We start from the raw sequence: 17,603 nt of genomic DNA, 5'->3' as shown, positions 1-17,603 counted from the left end.
TATATGGTAAATACTAAAATTTAAATGATATTTATATTTTTAATATTGATATCTATTAACTAATGTTTTTATTCATATTGTTTTTTGATCATTTGTATCTCTTATAACAAAAATTTTAAATTACTGATAACAAAATTTTAATTATGGGATGTTTAATAAATTTAGTAATTTTTATATATTTTTTTTAAAATCGATTCAAAATTTAAAATTTAATATTAAGTTGTCAATATTTGTTCAAAGCTTCGAAATTTATATATATATATATATATATATATATATATATTTGTATGGTATATAGTTTAATTTAAATGAGACTTCCTACTTATATGATTTTGTAATCATTTGTATTTTGTCGTAACAAAATTTAAACCATGGTCACAAAAATTTCAATGTGAGATTTTTAATATAGTTTTAGTAATTTATAGTCATTTTTAAAAATTCAAAATATAACACATACGGAAAATCTAAATTTTTATTATTAATTTATTTTTTAAAATGATAAGGATACTCTATTCTAATTTTTATCATTGTTTTTTTTTTGACAACAAAAAAAAATCATTAATTGTCATATATATACTTTAACTACATTAGGCAATTCCGTAATTTTATTTAAGGAAATAATGAAAAACATTAATAATTAATTTATGGTTAATTTAATAAAAATCTTATTATATATTTATATGTACCAACATATTTCTCTGAGGATTCTAAGAAGCATTGTGGTGATGACACATGGCTACACCAAAGGTTGTAATACTTCTCTTTTAATATATTGGGGATTCTAAGAGAAAAAAAATAGAAGCAAATCTTCTAAGCAACTATTTAATGCATTTACTTTGACTTACTTAATTCGTATCAGTTGATTTAATTTGATTATGGACGATCTTTAGCTTTTCTTTCAATTCTTTGTAAATCAATTATCTTAATTTTGTTAATTCTTGATCATGCGTAAATGATTAAAATGACAAGATTATTGTAATTCTCATTTTCTTTAACTTTTTATATTATTTTAAAATGAATGTTTTCAGTATAATACATCATATACACAAAGAAAATTTCATGATTAAATTTTATGAGTCACATTCGTTGTAAATTGAACATGAATTGACATGTCTGACAACTCTATTATTCACATATATCATAAGCTAGTCAGCAAAGGATTGGCCTATCTTCATTAGCTTTGTCAAAAACAAATTTAGAAAGCTGGGGAATGACTTAAATATCTGACATAAGCACAATAAGAATCATATGCATACCCAAATGAAGAATAAAAGAAGAAAAGATTATGAACAACGGAAAAATCATTTACAAGATCGGAGGAGTAAGAATGACTGTCCTCTGAGTTGGCTCACCAAGAGTAGCCCAAGTTTGTTCATGTATGTAATTCCATCCTGAAAAATATAAAACTTCTTCGTGTAGAGCAAAAAAACATTGTCTAAATTCAAATATATATTCGTAATATCTGCAAACACAGAGCACACCACAAGGAAGAGAAAATATAAAATAATTTCAACGACTAATTATGGTTTGTATTACAAGATATTTTTATTATATTTATTAAAAATAAAAATTATTGATACTATTTAAAATAATAGTAATTGTGGAAGAAAAAAAAATTAATTCTTGTTTTACAAAGTAATAGTATAAAATATGTATTTCTAACAAATTATCTTAACTCATATAGTTATAGAACTCTAAATAACAACTTTCACATTTTTCCAAAATTAACATCTTTATAGTGAAAATTTTGATTTAACAATAATTTTATTTCCTAATGAAATTCAAGATAATGCCCACGGTAATTTTATGTTATTTTAATAAATATAGTTTTACATCATTTTATTTTTAATGAATATTTGCTATTCTTTTTTATTATGTCATATGCTAAAATTATTTCATGGACAACTGGCGTAAAATATTATTTGAACTAGTCCTTTTTCTTCAATTTCCTTACTACTTGAAGTCATCACTGAGCCGTGGTGGATGTCCAATGCCAGGACTGTTCCCTGGTACTGTAGGGCGGAAAGCTTCAATATCTTTCAATAGTTTTGCTTGGACATTTATACCTTCCTTATGATCATCAATACTGTGTGCAACTGGTACCGTGGACATAAAATTATTCAAAGACGTCACTTTGAAATGATTTGATTGTCTGTGGGTCTTGATTCAGTAGTAGATGGTACTTGGACAAGCACTATTGAGATGGCCATAATGGTCATCATGGAGATACTGAAGAGTTTCATAGTCTTTCCACTCTGAATTAAATACAAGACTAAAGGTTTGATATGAGCAGTCTTGGTGATATTTGGAGTTAAGTTGTCCAAATGAGATTATATTTATACTGTTTAGAGACTGGCCACATTGATTGAGTTTGGATCTGCAATTTTTTTCTTTGGTAAAATACATTGATATTTGGTGGATCTCATTGATAATTTCTTGTCAAAGATCATGATGCTTTATTTTTTTCAACTACACTGAAATTTCTTACTCTCTTTGGACATTATTCTTTTTTGGCATTGTTTTAAATTATGGTAGATAGATTTTGGACATTCTATCTATCAGTCTAAGCACACTAATAAAAATAAAAAACATTGTGATTACCGTATGAAATAAATGATGAAGATATTTTTTCAATAAGATAAGAACTAAAGCCTTCAATTTTATTGTTTCAACTCCTTCTAGCTAACAGGTTCTCTAAATCAAAGTTAAGGAGCCTGTTCTAGAATGATTAACAAAATATCAATATTTTAGAAATGATATATATCCACAATAAAAAGAGTAGGAATGAACAGTATCCTAACAAAGATTAACAAGATTTCATGTTAGTTTTTATTAATCAAATCTTCTAAGAATCATTTTAGAATATAACTAGGTTAAGACTCGCGCCTTGCGCAGAATAAACATTATATATAAATTATTTTTACATATTATATGTTTTTACATATTATAAATAATAAATATATATTAAATAATTAAAGATTCAATAATTATTATGTATATAATTAAATTGGTGCCAACACCTAAACAAAATTTTATTAATCCAAACAAATTCTATTTCTATTTTATATGGTAAATACTTAAATTTAAATGATATTTATATTTTAATATCGATATCTATTAACTAATGTTTTTATTCATATTGCTTTTTGATCATTTGTATCTGTTATAACACAAATTTTAAATTACTGATAACAAAATTTTAATCGTGGGATGTTTAATAAATTTAGTAATTTTTATATATATTTTTCAAAAGATCGATTCAAAATTTAAAATTTTGATATTAAGTTGTCAATATTTGTTCAAATCTTCGAAATTAATATATATATATATATATATATGTATATATATATTTGTATGGTATATAGTTTAATTTAAATGAGACTTCCTACTTATATGATTTTGTAATCATTTGTATTTTGTCGTAACAAAATTTAAACCATGGTCACAAAAATTTCAATGTGAGATTTTTAATATAGTTTTAGTAATTTATGGTCATTTTTAAAAATTCAAAATATAACACATACGGAAAATCTAAATTTTTATTATTAATTTATTTTTAAAATGATAAGGATACTCTATTCTGATTTTTATCAAATTTTTATTATTGTTTTTTTTTACAAAAAAAAATCATTAATTGTCATATATATACTTTAACTACATTAGGCAATTCCGTAATTTTATTTAAGGAAATAATGAAAAACATTAATAATTAATTTATGGTTAATTTAATAAAAGTCTTATTATATATTTATATGGACCAACATATTTCTCTGAAGATTCTAAGAAGCATTGTGGTGATGACACATGGCTACACCAAATGTTGTAATACTTCTCTTTAAATATATTGGGGATTCTAAGAGAAAAAAAAATAGAAGCAAATCTTCTAAGCAACTATTTAATGCATTTACTTTGACTTACTTAATTCGTATCAGTTGATTTAATTTGATTATGGAAGATCTTTAGCTTTTCTTTCAATTCTTTGTAAATCAATTATCTTAATTTTGTTAATTCTTGATCATGCGTAAATGATTAAAATAACAAGATTATTGTAATTCTCATTTTCTTTAACTTTTTATATTATTTTAAAATGAATGTTTTTCAGTATAATACATCATATACACAAAGAAAATTTCATGATTAAATTTTATGAGTCACATTCGTTGTAAATTGAACATGAATTGACATGTCTGACAACTATATTATTCACATATATCATAAGCTAGTCAGCAAGGGATTGGCCTATCTTCATTAGCTTTGTCAAAAACAAATTTAGAAAGCTGGGGAATGACTTAAATATCTGACATAAGCACAATAAGAATCATATGCATACCCAAATGAAGAATAAAAGAAGAAAAGATTATGAACAACGGAAAAATCATTTACAAGATCGGAGGAGTAAGAATGACTGTCCTCTGAGTTGGCTCACCAAGAGTAGCCCAAGTTTGTTCATGTATGTAATTCCATCCTGAAAAATATAAAACTTCTTCGTGTAGAGCAAAAAAACATTGTCTAAATTCAAATATATATTCGTAATATCTGCAAACACAGAGCACACCACAAGGAAGAGAAATATAAAATAATTTCAACGACTAATTATGGTTTGTTTTACAAGATATTTTTATTATATTTATTAAAAATAAAAATTATTGATACTATTTAAAATAATAGTAATTGTGGAAGAAAAAAAATTAATTCTTGTTTTACAAAGTAATAGTATAAAATATGTATTTCTAACAAATTATCTTAACTCATATAGTTATAGAACTCTAAATAACAACTTTCACATTTTTCCAAAATTAACATCTTCATAGTGAAAATTTTGATTTAACAATAATTTTATTTCCTAATGAAATTCAAGATAATGCCCACGGTAATTTTATGTTATTTTAATAAATATAGTTTTACATCATTTTATTTTTAATGAATATTTGCTATTCTTTTTTATTATGTCATATGCTAAAATTATTTCATGGACAACTGGCGTAAAATATTATTTGAACTAGTCCTTTTTCTTCAATTTCCTTACTACTTGAAGTCATCACTGAGCCGTGGTGGATGTCCAATGCCAGGACTGTTCCCTGGTACTGTAGGGCGGAAAGCTTCAATATCTTTCAATAGTTTTGCTTGGACATTTATACCTTCCTTATGATCATCAATACTGTGTGCAACTGGTACCGTGGACATAAAATTATTCAAAGACGTCACTTTGAAATGATTTTGATTGTCCGTGGGTCTTGATTCAATAGTGGATGGTACTTGGACAAGCACTATTGAGATGGCCATAATGGTCATCATGGAGATAGTGAAGAGTTTCATAGTCTTTCCACTCTGAATTAAATACAAGACTAAAGGTTTTGATATGAGCAGTCTTGGTGATATTTGGAGTTAAGTTGTCCAAATAAGATTATACTAGAATTCTACCCGCGTTGAAATGCGGATAAAGTTCTTTTATTTGTTTATGAATATTAACATTTTTACAGACATTTGTTCATGTATTTGTAAAATTTTAAATTTTCTTTTTGAAAATTATGTTGGAGTTAGTGTCTATCTCATTTAAATATATACCTTTTTATATGTGAAATATATTTTTATATGAAACTGATTTTTAAATTTGTAATTTACCTGTAGATATACATTTTAGATGTAAATTATTTTTTTTTTAAATTATATTGATGATTATGACTAAAACGTCAACATTTATATATCGACCTTTTTTATACGTGAAATATATTTTATACGAAACTTATTTTTAAATTTGTAATTTGCCTGTAGATATACATTTTAGATGTAAATTAGTTTTAAGAAAATTTACATTGATGATTATGACTAAAAATATTTTTATAATTATATAAAATGTAAATATTTTCAATGTATTATTTAATCACTGATGTATTTGATGGTAAATCGGTCATAAGTATCTTGCTGAGGCATCAAGTTCTAACTGTTGTATCAGTCGTACAAATATCTTAATACTATTTAAAGCCGCAACCATCCACATTCGTAAACATCCACAACCACATATGTAACCGCTGTGATTATACCAATTAACTAACAAATGAAATAAACTTTTAGAATACGTTTTCTCCAAGGATAGAACAAATCTAATCTAATAATTAATCACATATCAATTATACCTTATGTAGTTGAAAATGACTATGTAACATATAAATTTCTCTAAATATGTGAATATCATATTTTCACAATTATTATAAACTAATATCAGCTAATATTTATATAGAAAGTTTTATTTTTGAGAAGACTTTTCGGTGGATGTTGGTTTACAAAATGTAATAATGCATATATCCAATCTATACTATAGAAAATAAATTATGAAAGTAAACATAACACATCCTCATTTTAAACAATTTATGGTGACTATTTTTTGTTTATCCACACGACATACTGAAATTATTTTGGTTTGGTACATAACATATTAGTATAAGTCAGTTAATCTATTAGAAAAGAATATAATACCGACGGCATATATTGTGTAACCAATTATTAGGAATGTATATATGTAACTGAATTATAGGAACTGTTATATTTATTTCTAATGAAATATGAATAAGTCCAAAACTTAAGTGATAACATTTATAAGTAGATAAAAAACAGGACTCTAAATTAATAGATTAGATTTATACTGTTTAAAGACTGGCAACATTGATTGAGTTTGGATCTGCAATTTTTTTTCTTTGGTAAAATACATTGATATTTGGTGGATCTCATTGATAATTTCTTGTCAAAGATCATGATGCTTTATTTTTTTCAACTACACTGAAATTTCTTACTCTCTTTGGACATTATTCTTTTTTGGCATTGTTTTAAATTATGGTAGATAGATTTTGGACATTCTATCTATCAGTCTAAGCACACTAATAAAAATAAAAAAACATTGTGATTACCGTATGAAATAAATGATGAAGATATTTTTTCAATAAGATAAGAACTAAAGCCTTCAATTTTATTGTTTCAACTCCTTCTAGCTAACAGGTTCTCTAAATCAAAGGTAAGGAGCCTGTTCTATAATGATTAACAAAATATCAATATTTTAGAAATGATATATATCCACAATAAAAAGAGTAGGAATGAACAGTATCCTAACAAAGATTAACAAGATTTCATGTTAGTTTTTATTAATCAAATCTTCTAAGAATCATTTTAGAATATAACTAGGTTAAGACTCGCGCCTTGCGCAGAATAAACATTATATATAAATTATTTTTACATATTATATGTTTTTACATATTATAAATAATAAATATATATTAAATAATTAAAGATTCAATAATTATTATGTATATAATTAAATTGGTGCCAACACCTAAACAAAATTTTATTAATCCAAACAAATACTATTTCTATTTTATATGGTAAATACTTAAATTTAAATGATATTTATATTTTAATATCGATATCTATTAACTAATGTTTTTATTCATATTGCTTTTTGATCATTTGTATCTCTTATAACACAAATTTTAAATTACTGATAACAAAATTTTAATCGTGGGATGTTTAATAAATTTAGTAATTTTTATATATTTTTTTTAAAAGATCGATTCAAAATTTAAAATTTTGATATTAAGTTGTCAATATTTGTTCAAATCTTCGAAATTAAATATATATATATATATATATATATATATATATATATATATATATATATATATATATATATATTTGTATGGTATATAGTTTAATTTAAATGAGACTTCCTACTTATATGATTTTGTAATCATTTGTATTTTGTCGTAACAAAATTTAAACCATGGTCACAAAAATTTCAATGTGAGATTTTTAATAGTTTTAGTAATTTATAGTCATTTTTAAAAATTCAAAATATAACACATATGGAAAATATAAATTTTATTTTAATTTATTTTAATAACTTAATTTTTTTTAAATGATAAAGGATACTCTATTCTAATTTTTATCAAAATTTTCATATATATACTTTAGCTACATTAGGCAATTCCGTAATTTTATTTAAGGAAATAATAAAAAACATTAATAATTAATTTATGGTTAATTTAATAAAAAGCTTACTATATATTTATAGCATTGTGGTGATGACACATGAATACACCTAATGTTCTAATGCTTCTCTTTTAATAAATAGGGGACATATGTATGTATATGTTATATAAGCATATATAATTGTGTGTTAAGGACTTTACGGAAACCAAAACAGAAAGTTCCTTATGATTTATCTTGGTTTTTTACTTCTTCTTTTTTTATAATCCTGGGATTCTCTACTTCGCGGATCATTTCCTAGGGTCCGGTCAGGCAGCGGTCCATTTCATCCGGGAGAGTATTACCTGGGCTGAGGATAAGGCCCAACACCCAGTACCGCTAGTGACACGGAAGAGTAGTTTCCCCCGACTGACGTCGAACCCAGAAGCATGACAATTGGCTCCCAAGATCCTTACCAAGTGGAGTATCTCATCCGGGAGCATGCTTTATCTTGGCTTTTTACTTTCACTTTTTTAACCTTCAACTTTGGTAAAGTACAGTTTTTTTTTTGTGAAAGGATTTGGTAAAGTACCAGTTATACCATAGAATTATAAGTTGCACAGTTTAGACTTTAGGCCACATATTTACAGTTTTCAAAACTTCCCCTTAATGATCAGGATTTGTACATTTGCGGCAAATGCAGAAAATAATAAAAATATAATAGAAATGAATTTGTCTCCAATGTATTTTTTTCCTCTTTAAAAAATATTCTTGATATATTCTTCTAGAAAACTAACCCAATTTATTTTATCATTTCATAAAGTTATGATATTGATTCAACTAAATGTTTTGAAAACTATTATGTAAGTAAAAAGTATTATTCTATTTACATAAAATGTATTTCACTACAAAACTTTTTATTTTTATTATTATTAAAGTTAAAAGTTAAAAGATTATTTTGTAAATAAAAGCATATGTTTCTATTATAGAAGGATGCTATTTCTTTCTCCAAAGATAGATGTTAAAATAGCAATTTCTATTTTAAATGGTTTGAAGTGAATTTTACTCATTGACAAAAAAAAGTGAAATTTACTCTATTATAGTATTTAGAGTCAAAACCGATAATGTGAGTTGGAGATGATCTTATTAGTATATCTTTAGCCACTTCTATATTTACCTTTATGATATTTTTAGACTTTCTTTATTTAAAGAGGAAGAAATAATATTTCTCTATAGTTTACTCTATATTGGAGATTGCAATTATAGAGTAATATATTAGAGTAAATCTTATTTATTATAAAGTTATATATTTTACAGAAAGAAATAGGAAAATACATTGAAAATAGTGTAAGACCACCAAAATGTACAATAAATTTTCTTTTGTCTCAAAAATAAATGAATTCATGTATTATTATGTAATTTATTTCCATTGCATCCAGTAAATATTCAAACTCTCAGAGGGTGCTATGTGAAAGGGTACTAGTGAGAGATAGTATAACACCATACATACAAAATCAGTGCGTTTCCCCCCCACCCCCATCATTATCTGATTTGGTAGTTGGGAAATAATTGAAAAGTTAGAATGCTGAATCCAACACAATACTCAATATTTTTCTTGGTACAAATACTCAATATATTTTATATTAAATAATATTTTAAAATTTATCTTATTATAATTACTGTTTTAAATATTAAATATATGTTTAATAGTTTCTGTTTCATTCATATTTTAAAACAAAGTAATATATTTATTAAAAATAAAATTAAAATGTTATTTCAATATATATTAAAATAGAAGAAGTCTTGGAAAATTTTGGCTAGCATTACTTTTTTGTCCTTGCCTTGTTGGAAAAATTCCCATATGATTAGTGTATACTTCGGTCCAAGATTCTTTTTTGTTTAGGGTCCACGTTAGCGTAATAAACTATTCTGGACATTAAGAATCAGACATGTAAGTATCATTTAGAGATCTGTTTATTATAGTAAAACTCGTATTTATTCGAAAACAGATATTGTTATTAATTTGTCGGTGAATGGAGTTTGTTTAAGAGCACTTTTGAGTAAGAGAAATACTTGGGTTCACCCCTAGAGTGAACCTTTAGGTTCATCCAATCAATATGATTTCGTTATTTCATATTCAGTATTTTTTAAAAAAGGAAACAAACCCCTAGAGTGAACCTTTAGGTTCACCCAAACAATAGGATTTCGTTATTTCATATTCAGTATCTTTTAGAAAAGGAAACAAAATATTGTCAAGTTTTATTATGTTTTTAAAATAAAAAATAAATAAAAAATAATAGTAGTCGCAAAAAAAGATTTTATATTTAAAATACCGTCAGCAAAACACTTAACCCTAAATCATAAACCTTAATATTTTTAAACTAAAAAATAAAACTAATAAAATTAATATTAATTGCAGACAAAAATACGTTTTAGAAAAATATATTTTTAATACCATCAGCCAAACACTAAACCCTAAACCATGAATCTTAAACCTTAAATCCCTGGGTAAACCCTAAATCCTTGGGTAATCTAATAACGAAATCATATTGATTGGATGAACCTAAAGGTTCACTCTAGGGGTGAACCCAAAAAATTCTCTTTGAGTAATGCCTAAGACTTTTGTGTGAAACGAATCGTTTTGTAACTGTACTTATTTATTTGACAAATTTCAAATTGTAATAAAATACATCTCTACGATATAAATATATGTATAAACAACTCAAAAACAAGTAGAGTGAATCGAAATAATTACATTCCATCTTCGGTAAACTTCAAAACCCAAGAAGCTAGTGGCACGTGCCCCATGACAGACATGTCATGTGATGTAATGTAACCTATTCTCTTTCTACATAGACTCATAGCAAAAGTAAGCAAGCAATATTGCAAAAGAAAAGGGTAACAAGAGCGACATAAACCAAATCATCTTGACATTTCTATCCTTATGGATCAATAAAAAACCAATCAAACTATTATAATTTTGCCATAGATTTTTTTTTTTTTTTTTTGATGAAAGGCTTTCAAATTATTTTGCCATTGTTAGGCAGAAAAGCTAACTTAGCTTGTAGATACTATTTGCATTATTTAAGGTGTTAGATTATTTTTAGTCTATAACTTATAATCTAATACCTACATCTTATCCTGACGAAAACTAGTCTTTTGTTTTGTTTATTTCTTTCAAATAATTCGTATTTTTTTGCTTATATAGATTGTATAAGCTTCGATAATTCACATTTAATTTTAAAAACTAAACCCAATTTTGTGTATAGTACCGAGGAAGAAAGCATATGCAAGCAAAATCCTAAAGAGCAGAAAAAAATAGATATTTTTTAATTTTCTTGTCACCTCTATTTTTTCAACTCTGCAGCTTTTGAAGCTAACTTTCAGATCTTTTCACTCTTTCTCTCTCTCTCTCTCTCTCTCTCTCTCTCTCTCTCTCTCTCTCTCTCTCTAGCAACTTCCTTTTTTCTATTTAATTTTCAAATTTTATTGTTTTCTTTATTAGTGTGCAGGGAAATTTATATTCTACTGCCTCCTCAACTGCTTACATATCACAAATCCAAACCCAAATCAAATCCCACCATTGTTGTTATCTCAATCCAATAAACCAGTCAGAAAAGAATCTCTCAGCTTAAAGCATTTATCTTTCAGTCTCTGCTTCCCATCCAAAGTTCAAAGCTTTTTGAAGTGAGACAAAACTAAAGAGAGAGAAGAAAAATGGGTTGCTTACATTCCAAAACAGCTAATCTACCTTCTTCTGATGATCCATCAGCTCCAACCAAACCAGAATCAGGTACTCACATTTCCTTTAGCTCGCTGCTAAATCTGCAGTTTTGGTTCCTTTTTACAAATGGGTTTGCTTTAATTTGTGGGTTTAAGGTTAGTTAAGGCTTAAAGTAGAAAGAAAAGTCGGAAAGTCTCTACCTTTTTGGAACTAAACTCTTGTTTAGACTAATTGACTTTTTGGGGCTATGTGTTTTAAACAGTGAATGGGGACCAAGTGGAACAAGAGAACCAAAATTTCAAAGAGTTTGATCTGAATGAGCTGAGGAAAGCAACCAATGGGTTTAGCCCTAGCTGCATTGTCTCTGAAGGTGGAGAGAAAGCTCCTAATGTGGTTTACAGAGGGAAGCTTGAAGGAAACCATCTTGTAGCCATCAAGCGTTTCTCTAGGCAGTCTTGGCCTGATGCTCAGCAGTTTGTGGTAAGATATCTCAGAGAGGTTGATGCAGGATTTGTTGTTTGGAAACCTGTTTATTGAATGATTGACACTTAAATGTAGAATATCTTAGACTATTCTCAAAGGAGTGGCTATTAGTTAGTGAAAGTGATAAAGACTTCATCTTTTTGTAAGAGAATAAGATTCTCTGTGTCTGAGAAAAGCTGTTAACTTTGGGTGTAAAGCTTCTTTTAATCCTAGGATCCAACTCACGCTTCTCTTTTTTTCTTAGTTGATTTATCACAGAAATGTTTCAGGTAGTTAAAACTGGTAAATACCGTTATTGTGTTGACCTTGGTTGACTTGTGAAATCAGGTGGAAGCAACTGGTGTTGGGAAGCTTAGAAACAAGAGATTAGTAAGTTTGATTGGTTGTTGCGCAGAAGGAGACGAGAGACTGTTGGTAGCAGAGTACATGCCTAATGATACTCTCTCAAAGCATCTCTTTCACTGTAAGAGCCTTATCATCACTTTTATAATCTTCTTTTAGATTCTTTACTTTCTTCTTTTATGTCTTTGTTTGCAGGGGAAAAGCAGCCACTTCCATGGGAAATGCGTGTTCGAATTGCGGACTATATTGCACAAGCACTTGATCACTGCTACAACGAAAACCGAAAGATTTATCATGACCTGAATGCATACAGAATCCTCTTTGACGAGGAAGGTGATCCTCGTCTCTCTACTTTTGGTCTTATGAAGAACAGTAGAGATGGTAAAAGCTATAGTACCAACTTAGCTTATACTCCACCTGAGTTCCTGCGTACAGGTAACATTCTTGTGATTGTAGTTGTGGATGACAAACCAATTCTTTATTAGAAGATTTAAAGGTTTCTGCTTTCTTTTTGCAGGCAGAGTCATTCCTGAAAGTGTTATCTTCAGTTATGGAACTATTCTTTTAGATCTTTTAAGCGGCAAACACATTCCACCTACCCATGTAATGTACCTCCGATGTTCTAGTTATATGCAGTTCTTTTGTCAATTAACTGAACATTTTCTCTATGGCTATGTTATCTGAATTAGCTGATGATGTTCATATTCAGGCTCTTGATATAATAAGGGGGAAGAACGCGTTGCTGTTGATGGATTCATCTCTGGAAGGGCAATATGAGAGTGATGATGCGACTAAGCTAGTTGAGCTTGCTTCAAAATGTCTTCAATCTGAGGCAAAAGAACGACCTGACACCAAGTTTCTTCTCTCTGCAGTGGCACCATTGCAAAAGAAAGAAGAGGTTTAAAAGAATATATCATGAAACTGACAACATCTTGAATCTCATATCTAAACTGGTTTCACTATTGTTGCTTAGGTTGCCTCTCATGTATTGATGGGCTTGCCAAAGAACGCTGTAATATTACCAACTATGCTTTCTCCTCTCGGAAAGGCTTGTTCAAAGATGGACCTCGCAGCAGTACACGACATTTTGCTTAAAACTGGGTACAAAGATGAAGAAGGTGCAGAGAACGAGCTTTCATTTCAAGAGTGGACACAACAAGTTCAGGAAATGCTCAACATGAAAAAGTTTGGGGACATTGCTTTCCGAGACAAGGATTTCAAGAACTCAATTGAATACTACTCAAAGGTGAGACGAAAACAAATCCATAACTCTTCATGTTCCAACAAGAATCTCTTAACTCTGGTATATCTGCTGTTTCTAGTTGGTAGGGATCATGCCGGTTCCTTCTGCGACAGTTTTCGCCAGACGTGCTTTCTCCTACTTAATGACAGACCAACAGGAGCTTGCGCTGAGAGATGCAATGCAGGCTCAGGTGTGCATTCCGGAATGGCCCACAGCTTTTTACTTGCAGGCTTTAGCACTCTCCAAGCTCGGAATGGAAAGTGATGCTCAGGATATGCTCAGCGATGGTGCAGCATATGATGCAAAGCGACAGAATAGTTGGCGCTGCTAAGCTAAGAAAAAATCCTCTAATATTTAAAATAATAGCTGAGAGGTGTGTATGTGTGTGTGTGAGAGAGATTAGACTAATGGAAATGTTTACTTTTGTGAGTTGAGAGCTTTTTGCATGAATCTCTGAGGACAGTTCAAATCATTTGAAGAAAAGCAAAAACAAGACTGCAAATAACTAATTTGATTCCTTCTTCCTTGTGATGATACAAAAATATTAGAGGATTCAATATGCTATTACAGTATATAAACAACGTCACTGGAAAAAATAATGTTGCTTTTTAGTTTAGGATAACAGATGGATAACGTATTATGCTTGAGAAGCAACTAAAGGTGGAAACTTAGATTCCAACCATGAGACCAAATCCTCCTTTGTAGCGACAAAGATACCTGCCCTATCACTCGGTTTGAAAGGTGCAGCTAATTGTTCCAAATGAGAGGCGAAAGAGTTTGCTAAACCCTGTGAGAATCTGTGAGTTCCTGTCCCAGTTTGCGCCAAGAACAGCTCGGGAAGATCCTCTTGGCGTCTAACAATGTTGGCAAGTGTTCTCATCCACTCTTCTAGAGCGGTCTCAGCTGCACCAACTGATAATGACCTCACGTCTAAGCTCCATTCTTTTATGGTCTTGTTGTGTAGTCCCGGGTATAGACCAAAAAGTGTTCCTAAATAAAGAAGCTCATGAGCTCTCTCTTGCTGCTTCTTGCCTCTGCATATGTCTATCAAGCAGTTGCAGAAGGGCCTTCTTGCCTCCACTTGTGTCCCGTTGATCACTAACTTGAACTCTTCTTTTACTGTCTCAAATTCACTTTTCTCGTCTACAATCAGCTTCACAAATGCAACCAGCTTCTGATTAGCTCGCTCCAAACAACCCATAACCTTCTCAGCATCTTCACTACTCTCACACAAGGCCATAACCGAAAGAAGACACCCACAAAGCCTATCATCAGGCTTAACTCCTCTCTGAATCGATGTCTCAAACACACTAACCAAATCATCGATCCTTTTAGCCTTCCCTAAGCACTGAACCAAACAAGTGCAGCCCATCACATTAACCTGAACCCCAGCTTCCAACATCTCTTCAAACAACTTCATAGCCTTCTCAGCTTTCCCACCGCTCCCATATATATTCAGCATCGCCGTGTAACTAAAACTATCAGGTTTACATCCCCCAGACTCCTTCATATCATCAAACAACCTCTCTGCTTCTTCCTCCAATCCAATATCAGCACACATATTCAACAACGTGTTGTACAAAATGAAATCCATCGGCCACTTCTTAGCCTTCATTTCCTCCCAAAGCTGAAGCGCGTCTTTGGCCCACCTGGCCTTCCCATAGATCTTCACAAGAGCTGTCAAAGTCTTCTCATTAGGAGTCAAACCAGACTCAATCATCTCATTAAACAAACTCCTCGCCAAACCAGGCTTCCCTGCTCTCCCCATAGCCTCCAACAATGTATTGTACACAACCACATTAGGCTTCACATCCATAGACTTCATCTCTTGCAACACATACCTTATCCCATCATAATCCCCTGCCTCACCAAACATTTTCCCCAACACAGAGAACGCTATAGCATCAGGCTTCCAACCAGTAGCCACCGCTCTCTCGTACAAACTAAGAACCTCCTCAACTTTCCCTGACTTGGAGTAAACATCAAGAATCGCTGAGTAAGTTACCTCATCAGGCATCAACCCCGTTTTGTACATCCTCTCGAACCACTCAATAGCTTTGTCGTAGAGATTACACCTTTTAGCACAAGTGATGATGGTGGAGTAAGTGATGTTATCAAGCTCAACACCATCCTTCACCATCTCAAGCGCCATCTCCTCAATAAGCTGAAACTGCCTCCCAAATCTCAGAGACTTCATAGCGACATTATAAAATATCGTCTCCATGGGAAACAAGTTCTTGGTTTTGACCCAATAAAAGAACATATGAGCCTTTTGCCATTCTCCTAAACTGTTCAGCACTAGCAATGCGTTGTCTCTACTAGGTGGGTGAGGAATCTCATCGAGAAGAGCTAAAAACTCGGACTTTTCAGCGAAACCAGAACTGTTGAGCTTCAGAGCAAAAGCCCTAAGATCCTTTATCTGAGGGTTGTAAGAGTAAGCGGAGCGTTTTTGTCTCTGGAGTGAAAGGACTGACCTTTTGGGTCTTGTTGGATTGACCCAGACGGATTTGGGTTTAGACAAGACGTTGTGGGTTTGCTCTTCTTGTCTGAGGGTCGTCGCGGAGAGAGGCTTGAGCTGCTCGGAGAGAGATGGGGTTGTGGTGATTGGTTCTTCTTCTAGGGTTTTGGGTTGCTTCGAGGAGCTGCAGGAAATGTTGAGCTTCCTGGTACGAGATTGTCGTAAAGAAGAAGGCTTTAAGAAGAGACCGTGTTTCTTCGTGTCTGAATATTGGGGGTTGAAGCAGAGATCGATTGACGTGGAGAGAACGGTCGCCATGAGAAGCGAGGAGCGAGAGGTTTTAGAGTGAAGATGGTTTGGTTTTGTCTCTGAGAAATGAAAGAGGAGATTTATCAGAACACCTTATCTTGGTTTTGAAAAGACGGCTCAAACAGTAATATGATCATATGGGCTTATATGGGCCGTTAGAAGATTGATTCATCATCGTTCATATGTGAAACTAAAGTTAGAACATGCTTTCTAAGAGATGCTCTGCTATACTTTACTCCAGAATAGTCATTGATGGTTTTGTAGGCTTGATGGGCTTTAGTTTCATCGGTTGGGCCCATCTTGTTTTTTTTTCACTGAATCACTCTTATTTCGGCAAAACTTTGGAGGACTATAATAATACGTAGGCATAGGCGTTTGGAGGTACGTCGCTTTCGGATCAGTTGATTCGGATTTGATTCAAATTAGATTGTAACAAGTGTTTAAATTCATCCAAAAATATATTTTAAACCTCAAAAATTACAAAAGAAATTTCAAAACAAATAAATTATTTGCAAATCTAATTAAAAATTAGGTAAACTATTTAAACTAACTAAAAATATTCAAAATAAAAATAAAACAAACTACAAAAATATTTTAAATACCCTAAAATATCTAAACCACCTTAACATATATAAAAACATTAACATGTTTAATTAATTTTGTATATCTTTGAATCTTAATTTGGATTTTGTTTCGGTTCGGGTTATAACCAAACTCCAAAGTACTAAGCTCATAAGTCATGATCAGATATATTTGTATAACAGTTTGGATTCGGTTTCAGTTTTTTCTGGTTCTGATTTAGATAGGTAATTCGGGTTGGGGTAAAAATGCCCATGTCTAATAATAAGGTTCTTTCTTTTTGCTATATTGTAAATATCATTAAAGGGTTGTTTGTTTCACAATCCAGGTTTTATGGGAACAGTTTACCTATCAAGATGATTTATCTAGATGAATCATCTAAATGAACTTACATTTGTTTCTTTATCTCAATTTCTATCTAGACGAGTATAGTAAAGAAATTACTAAAATACAATTATTTTGATTTAATCATATGTTTAATATTGAATTTAACTATATTAACTTTTATTATT

General features: G+C 30.2%; 2 protein-coding genes across 2 annotated transcripts; one reads left to right on the top strand and one right to left on the bottom strand.

Moving 5' to 3' along the window:
• The first annotated feature begins 11,382 nt into the window (after nucleotides 1-11,382).
• On the top strand, nucleotides 11,383-14,254 carry LOC108855564 (serine/threonine-protein kinase BSK2). The gene is made up of 8 exons (XM_057007553.1): nucleotides 11,383-11,746; nucleotides 11,940-12,157; nucleotides 12,488-12,623; nucleotides 12,698-12,937; nucleotides 13,020-13,105; nucleotides 13,212-13,400; nucleotides 13,476-13,748; nucleotides 13,825-14,254. The coding sequence occupies exons 1-8, from the start codon at nucleotides 11,671-11,673 to the stop codon at nucleotides 14,074-14,076; spliced, it is 1,470 nt and encodes a 489-aa protein (XP_056863533.1). The 5' UTR covers nucleotides 11,383-11,670; the 3' UTR covers nucleotides 14,077-14,254.
• Nucleotides 14,242-16,585, bottom strand: LOC108855563 (pentatricopeptide repeat-containing protein At5g46580, chloroplastic). Its single transcript, XM_018629412.2, has one exon. The coding sequence runs from the start codon at nucleotides 16,519-16,521 to the stop codon at nucleotides 14,383-14,385; it is 2,139 nt and encodes a 712-aa protein (XP_018484914.2). The 5' UTR covers nucleotides 16,522-16,585; the 3' UTR covers nucleotides 14,242-14,382.
• Nucleotides 16,586-17,603: the final 1,018 nt, after the last annotated feature.

This window comes from Raphanus sativus, chromosome 4 (genome assembly GCF_000801105.2).
Source record: "Raphanus sativus cultivar WK10039 chromosome 4, ASM80110v3, whole genome shotgun sequence".
Lineage (NCBI taxonomy): Eukaryota > Viridiplantae > Streptophyta > Magnoliopsida > Brassicales > Brassicaceae > Raphanus > Raphanus sativus.
The sequence above is the reverse complement of the archived record's forward strand: the minus strand, read 5'-3'. Positions and strand labels throughout refer to the sequence as shown.